The following is a 17,286-nucleotide window of genomic DNA, read 5'->3' on the forward strand; positions in this document are numbered from 1 at the left end:
CAACTCCAAAGATTTGTTGAAAGTGTAATCAAAGTCATCCCCAACAAAGTGAAATGCAACACTTAAACTAAGAAAACAAAGGCAAAGGCAAAAACAAGGGAGATAACTAAAGCAACAAACTATTTAGATATTATCAGATACATACACTGTCAACAGAAAGAAAAGTCTCAGTCAATTAGACATCGAGACAGAGAGATACACAACAAGAAAGAGCAAGTTAAAAGTTGATAGGAGAGATGAACCACTCTCACTGTGGTACTGAGTCACCCTAAAAGGCTCGGGGCTGATGTTGCAAGCTATAAACTTTGATGCGATGTGCTGTCATCAAAGTTTATGCTGATCCTGAAGTTCTACTACTTCGAATGTCTGAAAAGGAAAATTACCATTCATATACCAGTGCCCACACAGTCAGGAATAGTCAGCCACAATGTCACACAAAGGGAATACCAGAGCAATGATGGGGGCAGATGAAACATTAGTAGTGAGTGATATAAAGCGTTTCCATGTAATTGATGTTCAAATCAAGGGTGCAGAACTATGACCTGAGAGAAAATCTGATAAAACCGGTTATATATATTGTATGCATAATGTGACACTGACCTGTGAGACCACATCACATACAAATCTAATTATACTATAAACAAACACTGCATAAATCCTCTATTACAATGAGCAGCTTTTAGCTAACATTTTTGCAACTCTGTATACATTATGTTAAAAACTTTTAGAAAAGACAGAGATACAGTATCTGTCACCTTGGCTCCTAGACAGCTGATCCATGTCTGGACATAGGGCATCCACTTAAGGTCATCAGGATCAATATATACCATCCCACAGCGGCTGACTGTGGCTGGGGATGCCACAGCCAAGTCCTGGACCTGCAAAGCACATAGTTACACATGTTACCTTTATGGACATACCAGGATCTACAGGTACAAGGTAATGAAGGGCATTAGATGAGGCAATCTAGGAGCACAAAATACTGTAGAATCAAGTATTTACCTGTGTACCCATATTCAACACTGTGAATGTGAATGAATTGAATTGCTGAAGAAGATATATTTGTGGTTTTAAGTACCAAAACCACCTCAATGTAGTTTTACATCTCCACTTTCAGGTCTCTCTCTGGAGCTCTGGAGAGGCCCTGAGTCTCTCTTGTGATTGTTTTTTGAATGATCAAATAAAATATGGAAGATTTCAGGTAAAAACTAACAGAAACTAAATCCTGCAAGGGTGGATAGTGGATAGTTGGGCTGAAACTGGGGCATTGCTGTCTGAGTGTGGAGACTGCTTTGTTGTGACATCACAAAGTTATGGAAGTCCTGATGGCTCGTTTTAAGGCACAGTTTCTGAATATGGTCTGTGTGCATTTCTCTGTTGACTGAGCACTTTGATACTGTCAGAGTATTAATTAGAGCCCGAACGATATTGGATTTTTGGGGCCAATGCCGATTAGGAAGTAAAAAAATTATCGATATATCGGGCAAAATATATATATTGAAATATATATATTGGAATTTTTTTTAAAAAGCCGCAATATTTATATTATCATTATCATTATCTCTCCAGCCACTGCGGGTCAAAGCCACTCACTCTATGCTTTTGAGGACATCTGGGAAGATGAATAAAAAGTGATGTTAAAATAATGTAAACATCGGCTTTAATACACTTAATTAATAGTTAATACACTCCTAAAGACTTGGTAGTCTCGTCTTGACTCCACTATCGCGATCTGATCCCCTCCTCCACCTGCACCTTCCACTTGTGGCTGAGAACTATGCCAACTTTCAGTCCTGACAGATTAACCGTATCTCGTCAGTAACAGGAATTAACTTTTTCTCCCATATTAGAAGAACTAATGATGTCTGCACTCTTTCACCTGTCATAGCGATTCTCCTCCTCGTGAACAGTTTTTAAAAAGATCAGATTTGAGACATTTCTGCAAAAAAACATACATGCCATTATCTCTTTTATACCCAAGCACACCCAGCTTCTTGAAAAATTTCCCTAAATTAACGGTACATCCCATACCGTTAATTTAGGGAATATTTGAATAGCAGCAAAACCAGGTCGCCTCTCCTTCTGCAAGCAGAAAATCCAGTGTGTTCATATTGTTCTTCTTTGGCAATTTCGGATGGCTCTGCCTGATGCACGGTTTACGATACAGCCGAAAATTGCAGTTACAAATGTCAAATCCACTGAGTACCGAGAAAACAAGTAGGCCTACTAGAATATTGTCAGGAGCCGCCTCCCGTTTCTCTATGCAGGAAAAAACCTGATTATTGCTTATTATTAAAATGATTCATATGATCACATATCAAAGAATATATACGGCAATACCGATATATTTGTGATAGGCCAATATTGGCTGATAAAATATTAATATAGAACCTTGACCTGCTTTATAATCAAAGAAGACATGGAAATGTCACTTTATACAATATGGGACCTTTAAATCTAACTTATTGACCATAGAAATCATTAAAATCCATTTTCACTATGTTCAGCTCTAACCTCAAACACCATATGTATGGTTGGAGTCAGTTTGATTCTCTCGCTGTTGGCCAAACAGAGCATCTTGTTGTCGTCCAATACAGTGTTCATGTTCTCAATCCACAAGGCGTCAACTGGCCCGTCGCAGATCACCCACTTGTGGTCATCACTGGTGTCACTGACTGCATCACGGACACTCAGAGCCATCAGTCCATCACGCCACTCCAGTGTCAAGGTGTTAACCTGAGGTTGACGTAAAAAATTGATGTATGTAAAAAGAAGAGAAGAAGTCGTTGTATCATTTAATTTTGAATCAATACTACCTCTCCATAGAGCTCTCCCATTGTGACAGATTTTGGGTTGAGGACATAGGTTTTGACAGGCTGACAGAAGGGGTTGTCAGCCTTGTGCTCTGTGCGATGGAGGCACTCCAGTGTGTCTGCCAAGATGGTGTAGACAGTGGTCTTACCTCCACCAGTAGGCCCTACCAACATTACACCATGACGCACTAACATGGTCTCATAGAGTTGGATCACCTGGTTATAAGAACAAATAGAATAAAGCAAAAAAAATATGAGATATATCAAAGATGGCCCTGTTTTACAAACAAATCCAAGGGATCTGACTACATCCAAATAACACAAATAGAAACAAAATTCCATTCAAATCTTTTGTTTTGCAATGGTGGCAGAAATCAAATAGATATCTCAAAACTTGAACAAGTAAAACCAAGACCAAATAAGTGAAAAAATATGTATTTTTGTAATGTGGGTCAACCATCCCTATAAACAATACAGCTGGCAATATTAGATATCTTCTTATTTTTCTCAACAAATCCAATGAAAAGAACAATTAATTTATCCCGCATTAAGAATAATACTAGCCTGATTCCTTAAATTATAATATCAAGAGGCAATGACTACAGTTGAAAAATGAGGCCAACATGAAAGTGCCAAAAACTGCAGTTCCATCTTCATTTACAGACTCTGTATAATACATGCAACGTGTTTCACAAAAGCAAAATAACTATTAGAAAATTCTCAATAAATTCACTTTCCCTCTTGCACTGTACCTTCTTGGTCATGCTAGCCAGTGGCTGCAGGTTCCGCTTAACCAGAGACTCCAGGATGGTGGAGTGCAATACGCCATAGTCATGGTCAGGGATACACACACCAGGGAACAGGTCAGACAGTATACCACTGTAGTGGGTGTGGAGGTGGGTAGGGTGGCATAATACATAAAAAAAAAAAAAAAAATAATAATGGTTTTCACATGAAACAATGCAAACAAAATAAAACAGATTTTTTATTCTTTAGACCTTATCTTATTTTTGATGGCAATCATGTCTAATGCCCTGTTATTTTCCAGCATCTTTGCATTTGGAGATCATGAAGTAAGATGTATTTCCTTATCAAAAAGTCTAATAGGCTTACCCAAACAGCACAGCATCATCAGTGAGGAACTTTGGCAGGTTGGAATCCCTCAGTGCTCTGATAAGAACCACATCTTCACTCAGGTGGGGATTATCTCTCTTTAGAGACCTAAGAACACACACGTTACGTAATTTGTTACGATACAAATTATATGACTTTCATGTAAACCGAGTGACTGAAAGTTTACAAATAATTATTATACAATTTGAAAAACTATGCTTTATTGATCATAAAGATATCCCAAAGACTGTTGAAACCAAGTGGTGTGGTTTTTTTGCCTTATCCTCAAATTTCAGTTCTACTCTTCAAAAGTAGTTGTTGTATTTCAATGAAATAAATGATCACTATATGGACAAAATAATCAGTGGAAAACAAATACAGATATAAATTTAGCTACAAGCAGCCATGTGGGGGCCAAGCAGCTCAGCAGGCCAGAATTGACATGGAAACTGGATTTCATTGTCAAGGACATGGTTGTACGCACTCACAGCAAGTTTCATGTCAGTAGATTAAAGACTGGCTGAGATATGACTTGATAACTCACTTGGCACCTTTGCCGCTAATTTTCGACTGGCTATAATCGTTCTAATCTAAAATCAAAAATCCATGTAATAACATTTCTGGGACTTGGTCTGAAGATCACCTGTATTTTAGTGAAGATTGGACAAAGTCTGTCCGAAGAGTAGCAAAAAAAACACAACATAAATTCCAATATGACAGAAATTGACGTCACTGGGCTTGATCCAAGGGATCCAATGGTAATCAGGTATACTGTTCAAAAGTTATATGCATGAACATACCTACAACTTGACCTACAACGACCTGTTAGGGGTGCTGGAGCATTTGAGGCACAGACATAAACATTGGTCAAACGCATCAGGGAAGTGTCCCCAAACAGTGTGCCAAATTTCAAAACCTTTTACCTTACAGTTCTAGTGCTTATGCAGCTTTGCTGCTTGGCCCTAATAAAGATAATAAGCAGCCAATGTGAGCTGTTAATTCAATATTGCACAACATCTTCACAACAAGCTGGCTCCACTCAGTTGTAAAAAAATGGGTAAAAAACATTAGAGACATTAAGGCGGGAGATAATGAATGTTTAGTGTGGAACAAGCAGACTCAGAGGAGTAATATCTAGGCAAAGACAGAAAATGCATCACAAGCCAATTACAACAGTTCCCTGAGCTTCAGCTAATAGCTAACAGGCGAAAGTATGACTTTCACTACATATGGTCAAGAGCATCCATTCAAATGACTTTATGCACTCAAGCAGACCAGGAACAACTGTGTCTCTAAATTTATGTAATCTTGCTCTTCATGTGACTCAACACTCAGTCATCTGAGGTATTTTACTAAGCGAAGGAATTTCATTCAATTTCATGACACACAGTGAAACTAGTGCTTATTTTCTTTTATCTGAGTCATCACTGGTGCAGTATTTTAACTTTTTATGTTTTTTCTTTTACATTTGATTAAAATAATTCCTGAATATATGAGAGCTCAACACCAAACACAATCATCTAACTCAGTGATGATAACTGTTTCTGCAGTGGACTAACATATCACAGCTGTGTGCTGGGCAGCAAATTTTCCATTTAACAATCATTCACAGCTCACTATGTACATTGACACTACATATACTGAACATATTTACGCGTGTGCATCTGTAAGTGTGTCACAGTCACAATAGTTCTGTTGGGATTTTCCTGAAAAGGTGAATGCTCGTTTGCCTTTATAACTGAATGCACATTTGTGTCAGTGTATGTATGAGTGTGAAGCTCTGACCCAGCCATGACCAGGACAGACTTGACTGCTCTCATGCCAAAGTCATAGTGGTCCTGCTGAGACAGCTGCTCAGAGCACAGCTTGTACATCTGGGTCATCTTCCTCGCTAGGGTCTTACTGGATTCGAATCCCTCTGAGTACAAAATAACCTGGAGGGAGCGACAGAAACAATGGAATGATAAACTGTTATGTTGAGAAAAAAAACAAGCATATCCAGTATAACAAGGCACAAGGAGCCTGTTACCTCAGCAATGAGTGCATAGTTTGGCACCATCATGGCTATGGGTCTAAAGAGAGCTTTAAGGTTGTCAGGTAGCTCCGTTCTTCCAGCATAGCCTGGATTCATGGTGATGAATGCGGCACAAGTCATCACTAGCTTGATCTCGAGGCCCTCAAATCGAAACCTTGACAGCTGCACAGCATACAGAGTTAAGTGAGATGTTGTTCAGATGATGTCTTAAACATCTTCAAAGGCAAGTTGAGTAAGTGTGGCTTTAAATGTGTGACAAATAGGTAATCTGTGGTGCTTCCAAGTTGATGGTCTTACTGGCTAGCAATTCAAATGGGCTTGTAGAATAATACATAGGTCAAAGCTCTGTGGTTTGTCATAAAATCATACCAGACCATCAAATTGGTACAGTGGAATCAAGTGTCAAATGGATGACTGACTCTTGAGATCTGTAAGGCTTGTCACTTAATGTTTCTTAGCAGCTTAGGACAGCAGAGCTATGTCCTTAATTGTTCTCCGGTTATGCAATGTGTCTGTAAACAATACCTTGTAAACAAAGTTAAAGGTGTATAAATATGTGTCTGTGCAGGTGCACCTTAGCAGCTTTAGCATTTCTTATGGTTATGAGCTGCTGAGCGATCACAGAGAGCACTTCTATGTCGATTCGGTTAAATTCATCAAAACAACACCAAGCTCCCGACTGAGCAAGTCCACTGAAGAAACGGCCCATCATCTGGAAGAGACAAGTGCAATTGGTTAAAAGTAACAGTAACTGTAACTGTAATAACAATAGTAATACCAATATTGGAAAAGTAAGAGGAGTCTTTTGCTTTAAGTGTTAACCTTTCTGAGCAAAAGACAGCCATTTTTGCTTGTGAACACAGCGTGTATGTAAGCAGCTGCAAGAGGAAGGCAGTATCAGTAAATTTCATTATAAATGCATTATATATGCACCTCTTCCACGAGTGACATAAAAAGCATAGTTCAAAGGTATTAATATCTCATTGACCGTGGTATTAAATGTTTCAGTCAAATGTGGCTAAGAAGACAGTGGAGCTGAACAAAGCATTAACACATGAAACCAGAGACGACTGTGATACCAGCCCTGTTAAATTAAAGCCTGGTCCAGCTCTATTAAACTTCAGGTGTCTTCTGGCAATAACTAACTACAGCAGACATAGAGAGAATAGCTTTACAGCTGTCTTGTCAGTATGTGCTTTGACATTTACCAACTCCAGCCTCACTGCAATGCAAGACACAGCACAACACATTTAACATTAAACTAGAATTCACAGTAGGTCTCATGGTCAAAGGCCCAAGCTAAAGTTTTGGGGGTTATAAAATACAGGTATATTCTCATATATAATTGCAGGATTTTACCTATGGATAAAATACATTAATTTTGTGTGTTTGTTAGCTGATCATTTATCAATTAATTCAGGGGTGACAGCAGGATCAAATCCTGTGTTATGAATTTCTGATTTTAATTTGTTAGGATTGAGCTCATAGATTATGCCTTCCACTAAAATGTGAATATAACAAAATAAACACAAATTGCACATTTTAGGCCATTATCAGCCAAATATAACACCTGTCATCAGACAGATGCCTTCCTAACACATACAGTTGACTTATGTTCCTCAAATGATCGACCAAGTTACAGAAAAATTGCCTAAAAAACAAAGAGGAAAGGATCAAATCTGAACTGAGGTAATGTTTTATCAGCTCACAACTAAGGCTCTGTATAGTGAAGCAGTGCTTTAACTGGCACAGGATGGAAGGCTTTTGCAAGAGTGCCATCTAAAGGCATCGCTCAGTAGGTACTGTTAGAGTGAGACAACCTTCCACAGTAAATTCCAACAGAGCAAACACATGCAGTGGCAGAAAGCTACTGAGAAAAAATAGAATGCTGGACATGTAGGTGAAGGTGATGGAACACATTATTAAGTACTGAATGGAAAATAAGCAAAAAAAGAAACAGAAATTGTAATAAAGGAGCATATAAATGTGGGTTATAGATGAATAGAGAGTGTCATGGCTGACCTTATAGTCAAGCCCATCTGAGCAGTTGAAGACCACACACTGTATGGCCAGGGCCTTGGCCAGGTCCTTGGTGGTCTCTGTTTTGCCTGTTCCTGCTGGCCCAGCTGGTGCACCTCCCAAGTCCAACTGAAGAGCCCCCATCAGACACAGGTAGCAACGGTCCTATTTGAACACAACAGAAAAATTCAACAGGATAACAGATAAACACATGGAACTCCGTGTTTCTGTTCTATACTTGCACTATGACCGAGTGGTTATGTGGTTATGAACATCTGCCAACCCTGAACGTTTGCGTAACTGATGATAAAAATGTTTCCAGTTTACATAGCTTTAATGTTATATTTTGTGTTACCGTGAGTGGTGTGATGACCAGCCGCGGACAGGCTCCCAGGTATTCATAGCCATAAATGTAAGTGGACAGAGCCATTGTGGCTACACAGTTGTCCAGGTCTAAGTCCCAGTAATATCGTAGCTGTCTCTGCCATTCAAAGTTAGACCTTGTGTCCACCTGAAAAAGAAAGCTGAGGTCACTTTCAGGTGGAGAGTTGTTACAAATCTCACATGAAAATCCCCAGTCAACTCCTGCACCTGTCAGACCAAGCCAAGAATAGACACGGATACAAGATGCTTGATGCTGTTTGTGTACATTTGCACAACTGCACTAAAACTGCACTATTGTACCTTCTGCCGAACTAGATCGGTGACAATGTCTCTGGCATGGACATCGATGGTGATGAGGGCAGTGATGATATTACGATGTAAAGTAGGGAGCTGTCCTCGGACCAATGCTGCCAGGGCATTAAGCCTCTGGAAAATATACAAACACACAACCACAGAAACATTCTTGAGTTAGAAAGTTCAAGTAAAAGTTGAAAATAACTGGGCATAAAGTGTAGATTTATTTAGTCAAATCTACTTTTTAACCAGATGATGAAGACAAAAACCAGATAATAAGGACAATAAGTAAAGTAATTAGTGAGGATTACATCAAAGTTGGTGAGTTCAAATTCCTGCAGGGCAGCAAAGTGGTCGTGGTCTCCCTCCAGGCAGGCATCCATGTCCCTGCACCACATCATCTGTGAGATGGTCAGCACCACCTGGTGGACATACACGCAAACTGATGCTAAATACCTTTATTTAAAAAAGGAGACTTGAGCACAAAGCATCACTGATAAAAATCAATTGCAAAATCTATCTCAGCTTTACACAATGGTAAGTGAAGAATCATAGAATTACAATAATTATAAATGTAAATATAGATGCAACTTATAAAAGTGTAAAAGTAAAAGTGTACTTTACTGGGAACTATATGTAATGTTTTGACATTTACCCATGTAAAGCCAGTAGGTATAACACTATACACACATTAGCACACAAGCCTGTTTCTCAACAAGTTTGAAACGCACCAATGTGTGTGTGTGTGTGTGTCTATGTACCTGCGATGGATGTCCAGCCACCACCCATTCCTCCCTAGACTTCATCTGGTAGTCTGCAATGGCAGCCTTGCTGAGGCGTCTTAGTGAGGAGAACATAGCCTCCTCCACCTTGCAAAGCCAATCCTCCACATTTCCTTGTGCCTTCAGACCTTTAGTCAAACTCACCTATACACAGAAGGACAAAATCCGTAACAGTTAAGGACATGATTACAGCTGGTTTGTCTTATTTATTAAGAGTTCATTATGATGCCTTTATTTGCTCTTTGTGAAAGAGGGACTGCAAAGGTGATAACTAATTACCCATTGTAGTCATTGCTGACAAGCCCTATGTCTTACGCAGTGTGTGACTGAGCAATCAGTGCAAGCAAAATTGCCTGTTCACTAAAAAATGTTTCATCATCCTTTTTGCAGAATTCAAGATGTCACAAACATCCATGACAATGATTGCTGGGGCTCTAATTTATAAATGAGGAGAGACTGGTTTTCAGCTAGATGCTAAGAAACCTAAACTCAGAGCACAGCTAGTTTGGTAGACTGGAATTAGCTTCTGTACAAGTTTCTTGTGTTTGTGAAAAACCAAAACATTCTTGATAAATGTGTAATTTCTGAGAAAAAAGAAAAAGAAAAACCTAATTAATTTTTTTTTTAATCAATGCAACTCAGAATTTGGCATGTCCACTTTTACAGCCTCAATTATAGCTTTTTTATAGCGTTTTTGTATAATTTTAGAATCTACTTTACCACTCTTTTTAGGGTTGTAAAGTAGGAGGAAAGTGATGTCAACTCAAGACGGTTGACAAGGTTAACTATTGTTAAAGTTTGTCCAGTGAGCAAAGTGGCATAAGGGTGTATTTTTTCCTTCCCACTCACTCGCTGTCATTCTCAGCAAGGACTGAAACAAGAGAACATGGGGAGTAAAACACAATCAGAGAGCATGATGACCAAAAGTGTTAAGGTTACTCAAACCTGACCTTCTCTCCCTCAGGAGAAACCATATACAGGATGTCTTTGCTGTATATGTTCTCCTGTTCTCCAGCATCCAGCACCATTCCTGAAGCACTGGAATGCTGTTTAGGCAGCAAAGCAAACTCTAGCCGGGTAATGGCATCAAAACACTTCCTAAGGTGAGGCTGCACAGCCTGGGGGTTTCTTGTCTGGGCCAAGACCTTTAGTAGCTCATCATTGGATAAGAAGTAGAACCTGCAGGGGACAGATAAAAAATGAATATGTGAGCAGTCAACACTACACATCAGCCATAGTGTCTATCACTCAGTGCTTACTCAGAAGAAATAATCAGAGAAATAACTGTTAACCTGTTCAGTAGGGAAAACGCAAAGCAACATACTATACCCTTAAATTTCAAATCTAATTTGTGCACAAGGAAAACTACTAATCAAGAAAGGAAGTAAAAATAAGTAAAAGTATGATATATATGTATATGTGCTTTTCTAATATGTAACAAACAAAGCATGTGTGTACCTGGGGAAGATTACTCTCTTGGACTCAAGATAGGCTTCCAGGCACTTCTGTATCTCATCCAGAAGAACATTGTTGTGCTGAAAAGTCTCCAGCAGGTCTGTGTAGGATAAAACGACAAGTTTCAATGCAGTGTGTGAATATGTTTACCTTATTAAGTGCAGGTGTGCTTGTGTGTCTGCCTGTCTCCACATATACACATCTTTTTGTCTGTCCATTTTCATTCTGTAAGAACACCTACCAGGTTGTGTGCCTGCTTTAAGGGCACTGGGCATCTTATTGACCCTCGCCATGATTTCCTTCCACGACTTGTCCACCTTAAGAAACATCTTGGACTCCGCAGGCAGCTGCCTCTTGATGTCTGGAGCTAAGAAAATACTCTCTAGGTATAGCCAGTTCCTTTGGCATATAAGCCATTCATCCTGTAAAGGAAGGGATAAAAGGGGCAGAGGGTGTGAGGTGAGGGAGAATTAAAGAGGTAGAGGAAATTAATAATATGAATACATTTATGTCTTAAATATGATAGTTTGTCTTTCTTTACATTAACTGAAATATGGGACTCAATAAATATTAACAAAACATAATTATTTCTACAGCCAGTAGGGAGAGCTACTGCATTACATTTGAGGCCAAATCCAAAGTCAAACTCTGCATTTAGCTGAGGCAGACATGCATTTAATATCCAGAGAACAGTCACTTGCAGCCAAATGAAAGCTCATTCTATGCAATGATATCTATATGGCATAGTATCTATTCTAAGCCTTTACTAGTGTTTGATTGAAGAGGGTCAGCTGTCTCAGCAATTTGTCCACCCTGAGCTTGATGGGTGCTACGTAGCGAGAAGATGCCGCCGTGCCCACATTAATAATGCTGTCATCCAGGAGTACCTACACAGCAAAGAAACATGGAAACGCACAAATGAACACAACTAGATGATTAGATCAGAAAGACTAGAAGTGTGTTACAAAAGACTGTGTGAAAATGTGTGTGCTACATGTTACTACCTGGATATCATCTGTGCCTCCCAAGATGAACACTTCTTTAGAGTCACTATGAGACAGAACAGTGAACTCTGCGGTCTTCCACATATCCTCCACCTGCATGGCTCATTGAGAGGGCAGAGGTTAAACAACATGGGCTCACAGTGATGCATTCAGTAAGTGCTTTTCTGCATGTGTGTGTCGTGTGTGTATTCTCCCACAGACATGAAGGCCAATAGTGGTGACACAGTGACACTGGACTTAACTCATGGCTAGAGTGGTGTGGCACAAGAGACAAGTCTGGACTCCCAACACAACTCTATCTTGCACACATACTGTAGCTGTCTCAATGGTGCATCACTCATCAAGCGTGAGGTCTAGATACCAATGTGCACTGTTTTCATACTAACTTCCAATTAGGAAGACTTAATCCTTGAGTACAACTTTATTCATCTCTCAGGTGTAAAAAAAAAAAAGGCTTTTGTGAGCATCTGTGCACAGATACAGAGAAGGAAACTGCGCATAAACCTCTTACAAGTGACAAGTACAAATTTTGACCTTGTTTTTACACCTGAATCGGATTGGACAATGACAATCCAGTCACAAAACATAGAGGACTAGTGGTTCCCTTATCTGAAAGGTGTAGTAGATATTCAATATGGGCAATGGCATGGATGATGGCTCCTCTGTGACCCAGGTGGATTTGCATATATACACAGCACATTAAATGTTTATCATTATTTTCTACAGCATCATCAAATATAAATAAACCCACTTCGGTCATCTGCCATAAAGATGTATTGAACAGGTTTACAAAGGTTAGTTTTATAACTACAAACTTTGTAATTATTTGTGAACATCACTTTACAAGCTCAAAGTCTTTTGATTTTGTCAAATTTATATTATGTATGGACAGTTTGTTAGTTAAAAAAGAACATTGCAGCCAAGTTCTTATCTGTCCCTGGCCAATTAGCTTTGCTTTGCATAAAGACTGGAAGATGCAGGAAAACTAACCTGACTCTGTGTGAGGGTAACAAGGCCAAGGTAAAAGGATGCTAATTAATACGTTACAACTTTTTTATTTGATGAAGGGGAGGTAGATTATTTATCTCTGGACAGAACCAGGTAAGCTGCTTTCCCTTGCTTCTAGCCTTTATGCTAAGCTAAGCTAATCATCTCTTGGCTAGTCTCATATTTACCTGACAGGAATAAGAGCAGTATCAATCTGCTCATATAACTTTTGGCATGAAAGCAAAGAATACTTCCCCAAATGACAAATTGTTCTTTTAAAAACAAAACATTAATTCTTCTATCTTTGACAGACTGTTTGTTGTGCCATTTATTTGGCCATGATTTGCAAATCTGCAACTACCAAAAAAAAAAAACACAAAAAAAATTAGCTTTCTCTTCATTACTGGCAGCTGCTATGGAGGGCAATGATTTTACAGCAGAATGGAGGAACGGATTTTAATTGTCTATAATTAATATCAACTATGTTGCAACCAATGGACACACCACATGTCACCATCCACTAGCCATAAATCACCCAATACTGACTGTGCCTTATTTTGGGTTGAGAACAAAATTTTGTGTGATTTACTTGCAGCACTCATGCTTATTTAAGTGGGTAAAATGTGATGGTGACTATTGTTTCCGAAACAAAAAGTAGGTGCCATATATTGAATTTTAAAAGACAGAAATCTCTGTATTTGCAGAGGTAATTGCTGAATCGTTTAAGGCATCAAATTGCCATATGTGGGCACAAAATGGCATTATTATAAGCAAACAGGATTAACATCTAGTGCAGTTTCTTCAGTAGATTAAGATGGGCATATAACATCTGTATGCATATCTTAGGGAGTCCACGCACCTTTGTAATAATGTTCTCTACTGATGCTTCTCCTGAAGCCTGTCCTGACACCTGAAATTCAAGGCTTGTGTTAGTCCTGTTTATCAAGGTCAAACTTAAAAGATATAATGTATAACCAGCCTTTGTATTTGTGTCCACTTGTGTACTTCTATGCTTGACCCCATTCTGAGGTCAAAAAAAGTAAGTTAAAGTCAATGCAAGTAGTGTATGGCATATTGCATGTCCATTTATATGCTACCTCTTGTATCTCTGTGCCATAGGAGAATATGTTGAACTCTTCCAAAGCAGCCACAGTAAGCTGTTCGGCATTCAGGTCGGTCCCCACAGTTGACTCCAGGATCTTCCAGTGTGTTGGCTTCATACATGGGTTACGCAGATCAGTGATCACAGGAAGCTGAAGTAAAACACATGAATACCGTTTAGTTAGAAACACAAAGCAGTCATATCCACATTTTAGTGTGTTATCATATCATAATTAGATTTGTTAAAAGTTCATTTTGTTATTTATGCCACAAACTACACATATTAATGTAAATCACCACAAAACACATTCTTAGACTCACCCTCTGCTTCATGACTTCTACTTTGGCCTTAAGACTGGGCACGATATTGTTACGTGGCAGGCCCTTCTCCAGCTGGTTGACATATTTGCTGTATTTGGTCATCTGAGAGCCTAATTGCTCCAAGTCCAGTTGCTCAAGTGCACTCTGGGGAGGAGAGAACATGGAAGGATAAAGTTGAGCTTAGAATAGAGGAAGGGCTGCTTACATGTGTCTGTATATTATACTGTATGCTTGTTCAGGCTGACACATACAGTACAATGAAGTCGTGTTAGGTGGACCTCACCTGCCGCCACCCATCTTGGAGAGAGTCCCATTCCTCTAGAGAGTCCCACAGCAGCTGCATCAGTTTGAACTCTCCAGTTAACTTCTCCAGCGCGTCAAATTTGGTCACCTCCACCTTTATGTAAAGAGGGAAAACTGGTTGGGTTTGGGTTGGGTTAGTGGGCTTGTTTGTCGATAATACAATAATATAATCTTTTTCCCAACACAAAACAATTTTATGATTTGGTGTGTTTTATGGGTGTATTATTTTTTAATTACAGATAGAATCTAAAGCATTACAGCACCTTGAATTTCTTCTGGTAGGAAGTGTATGTGGAAGCCCGGGCCTGTATCTCATCTATAGATATCTGGATCTCCCCCAGCAGCAGACGCACTTTGGAGGAATCTGCATTGATATCTAAGATTTGTGGATCCTCCAAAAACAGCACAAAGCAGTCAACTAAAAATGGGGCAAGAACATCTGTAGAATGATAACACTGTAAAGTCCTAGACTATTTATTCTTAGGTTGGTAAATATATAATAAAGGTTTCCATTGTACCAGTGACTTAAGCTTGATTTTCTTGACGTCATGGTTCAGCTGCTTTATGTCCTTGCTTAGGGAAGTGCAAAACATGTCCATGCTGGAGTCCCTCTTTTTCTCTGCTTCATCAAAGATGCTGCGCAGTGAGTTAATGGTGGGTTGCAAGGTGGCAAAAACGACCAGATCCTCAGGTGGCGTGGGAATTGAATACATGTTAATCAGATTATACATCTGACACACTGTTTCCTGCTCCTGCTCTAGCACTGTAATCTGTTAAGAGGGAGAAAAGGAAAGGGGAAAAGTAGCGTGTATACAGGACAGAGTCAAATAGAAAAAGGTAAAGTGTAGAGAGATGGGGAAGGGGACAGAAGAGAAGAAAAGAGGCTGGGCTGATGACAGTATACTGTAAAATACCTTTGTTTTCTTAGTTTTGGTAAAAACACATGATTGCTAAAGTAACCGCTATTAACATGTAATGTATGTCTTACCCTCTCCTGTATCTCATCCAAGAATATGAGTGAGTTGGCTAATTCGGTTGTAGTAGAAGGATTGAATTCTAGTTTAAACTGAGCTTCACAAGCCTCAGCAATCATGGCATCTAGTTTCCTCTTAGCCAGCTGGGTGAGTATCTCATTGATGACCTGGAGCAGAGATTCAGAGCAAAGCAATGATTCGTACAAAGTATTTCTTCCATTAGATCACTCATTAGACTGGACATTGCTTTTATTTCCATTTCAGTGAGGTTTAATTAACACAGAAAGGCCTCATTGCCCTCTTGTTTGAATCAGTTGTTTGTCATGGTCAAAAACTGTAACTCACTCTAAGTTTAATAATATAACTCAGAGTGAGTTACAGACATATAGCTATAGAATAGGGCTATATTTCTGTATGTGCAACATCTGTGCACACATATCCTTGTTCTCACCTCCAGACAGCAAAGGGGAGAAGACACAAGCTTCTCTTTGAGCTTCGTTTTGTCCACCAACAATAAACCGAGATCTCTCTTCTGTTGGATGGCAAAGGCTTCTTTATGCTCATTGTGATGTAACTCCAGTGCTTTTCCAAAGAATGACAAACCTGTGAAATGAAGTCAACAGTCATCAGTCTAAAACAACCATACGTTTTCCTTTGCATGCTTTATCCAATAACTACAACTTATGTATGTTTTATTTTCTTCTGCTTTTCAAGATAGACTAGCATGAAAGTATTTCATTTGCCACAACTGCACAAGATAAAGGAAAAAAAGGACATAAATGTAAACCTAAAGGTGCATTCATTTTCATACCCTGCCCTCCTCCCCTCCAACATTTTCTGCCATTATGGCTTTTCCGTCTTTCTCTCCGAATATGTTTCCCAACATGTGCACTAATAAAACAGTTATCACATAATGGAAAAAATACATGAGAGTTTACTATTAATAAACCCGTGTTACCAGCTGGGTCATATGATTTCATATAGATTAGTGTATATATACATTTACACCTACACTTGATTTGAAAAATTCACACCTATGAGTTGTAATTAGTGGCCCCTAAGTGAAGTGAATTTAACTGTGGTAAAATTATGAAGTGGGGTTTGATTTTCTGAAGGCAACATGATCTCACATCTCAGATGTTGGAGCTTTCTCTAAGTGTTTAATGCGCCTACAAGGAAATATTTCAAAAACAGCATGTTCTCAATTGCATTACAATATAATAACTTATATCAAATATTTTTTGCAACCGGATTGTCTTATTGAAAGAAAACTACAAACGTGAAAACAAAAACATCCTGTTTGGACTGATGATATATCAAAGGAACGGCCCTGGTTTAAGTTGTCAGTGTTATAAATGTTTTTAATCGTAATAAATACACTTCCAATACCAGTACATCTGCTAACCAGTCATGTCAAAAACAAAGAAAAACACAGCACTTTTCTCAACTGAACTGCTCTTTGTGTTGTGAGTGGGAGATGTGTTACTAAAATAATGGCTATGTTGATGTACTGTACATTACCATGATCCTGTTGCCGCATCACATCCAGATCCAGACTCTCGTTCTCCTTATAGAACAGTCGAAAACGCTCAAAGGTGTGTGAGTACACTTTTGCTGCATCAAAGGCAAACTGCAGTGATTCCTAAGGGGAAAAACAAAGGCCCATACTTATACAGCACTGTAAAGACAGTACAATATCCA

At 39.0% G+C, this 17,286-nt stretch overlaps 1 protein-coding gene across 1 annotated transcript in view; it reads right to left on the reverse strand.

The window, feature by feature from the left end:
* Positions 1–17,286, reverse strand: part of dnah6 (dynein, axonemal, heavy chain 6) — a 60,189-nt gene that overhangs the window by 39,791 nt on the left and 3,112 nt on the right. The window contains exons 12-38 of the mRNA XM_056373006.1: positions 17,107–17,227; positions 16,037–16,188; positions 15,600–15,752; positions 15,130–15,381; positions 14,875–15,003; positions 14,592–14,705; positions 14,309–14,452; positions 13,984–14,139; positions 13,746–13,796; positions 11,900–11,992; positions 11,663–11,782; positions 11,137–11,317; positions 10,899–10,995; positions 10,391–10,619; positions 9,420–9,584; positions 8,970–9,080; positions 8,665–8,790; positions 8,336–8,491; positions 7,984–8,145; positions 6,536–6,673; positions 5,956–6,123; positions 5,712–5,860; positions 3,927–4,034; positions 3,566–3,692; positions 2,817–3,029; positions 2,515–2,736; positions 756–878 (exon numbers count right to left, since the gene is read on the reverse strand). Coding sequence (XP_056228981.1) covers positions 756–878; positions 2,515–2,736; positions 2,817–3,029; positions 3,566–3,692; positions 3,927–4,034; positions 5,712–5,860; positions 5,956–6,123; positions 6,536–6,673; positions 7,984–8,145; positions 8,336–8,491; positions 8,665–8,790; positions 8,970–9,080; positions 9,420–9,584; positions 10,391–10,619; positions 10,899–10,995; positions 11,137–11,317; positions 11,663–11,782; positions 11,900–11,992; positions 13,746–13,796; positions 13,984–14,139; positions 14,309–14,452; positions 14,592–14,705; positions 14,875–15,003; positions 15,130–15,381; positions 15,600–15,752; positions 16,037–16,188; positions 17,107–17,227 — 3,960 coding nt within the window. The remainder of the gene's footprint in view (positions 1–755; positions 879–2,514; positions 2,737–2,816; positions 3,030–3,565; positions 3,693–3,926; positions 4,035–5,711; positions 5,861–5,955; positions 6,124–6,535; positions 6,674–7,983; positions 8,146–8,335; positions 8,492–8,664; positions 8,791–8,969; positions 9,081–9,419; positions 9,585–10,390; positions 10,620–10,898; positions 10,996–11,136; positions 11,318–11,662; positions 11,783–11,899; positions 11,993–13,745; positions 13,797–13,983; positions 14,140–14,308; positions 14,453–14,591; positions 14,706–14,874; positions 15,004–15,129; positions 15,382–15,599; positions 15,753–16,036; positions 16,189–17,106; positions 17,228–17,286) is intronic.

The sequence above is a fragment of the Seriola aureovittata genome, chromosome 3, assembly GCF_021018895.1.
Source record: "Seriola aureovittata isolate HTS-2021-v1 ecotype China chromosome 3, ASM2101889v1, whole genome shotgun sequence".
NCBI classification, from domain to species: domain Eukaryota; kingdom Metazoa; phylum Chordata; class Actinopteri; order Carangiformes; family Carangidae; genus Seriola; species Seriola aureovittata.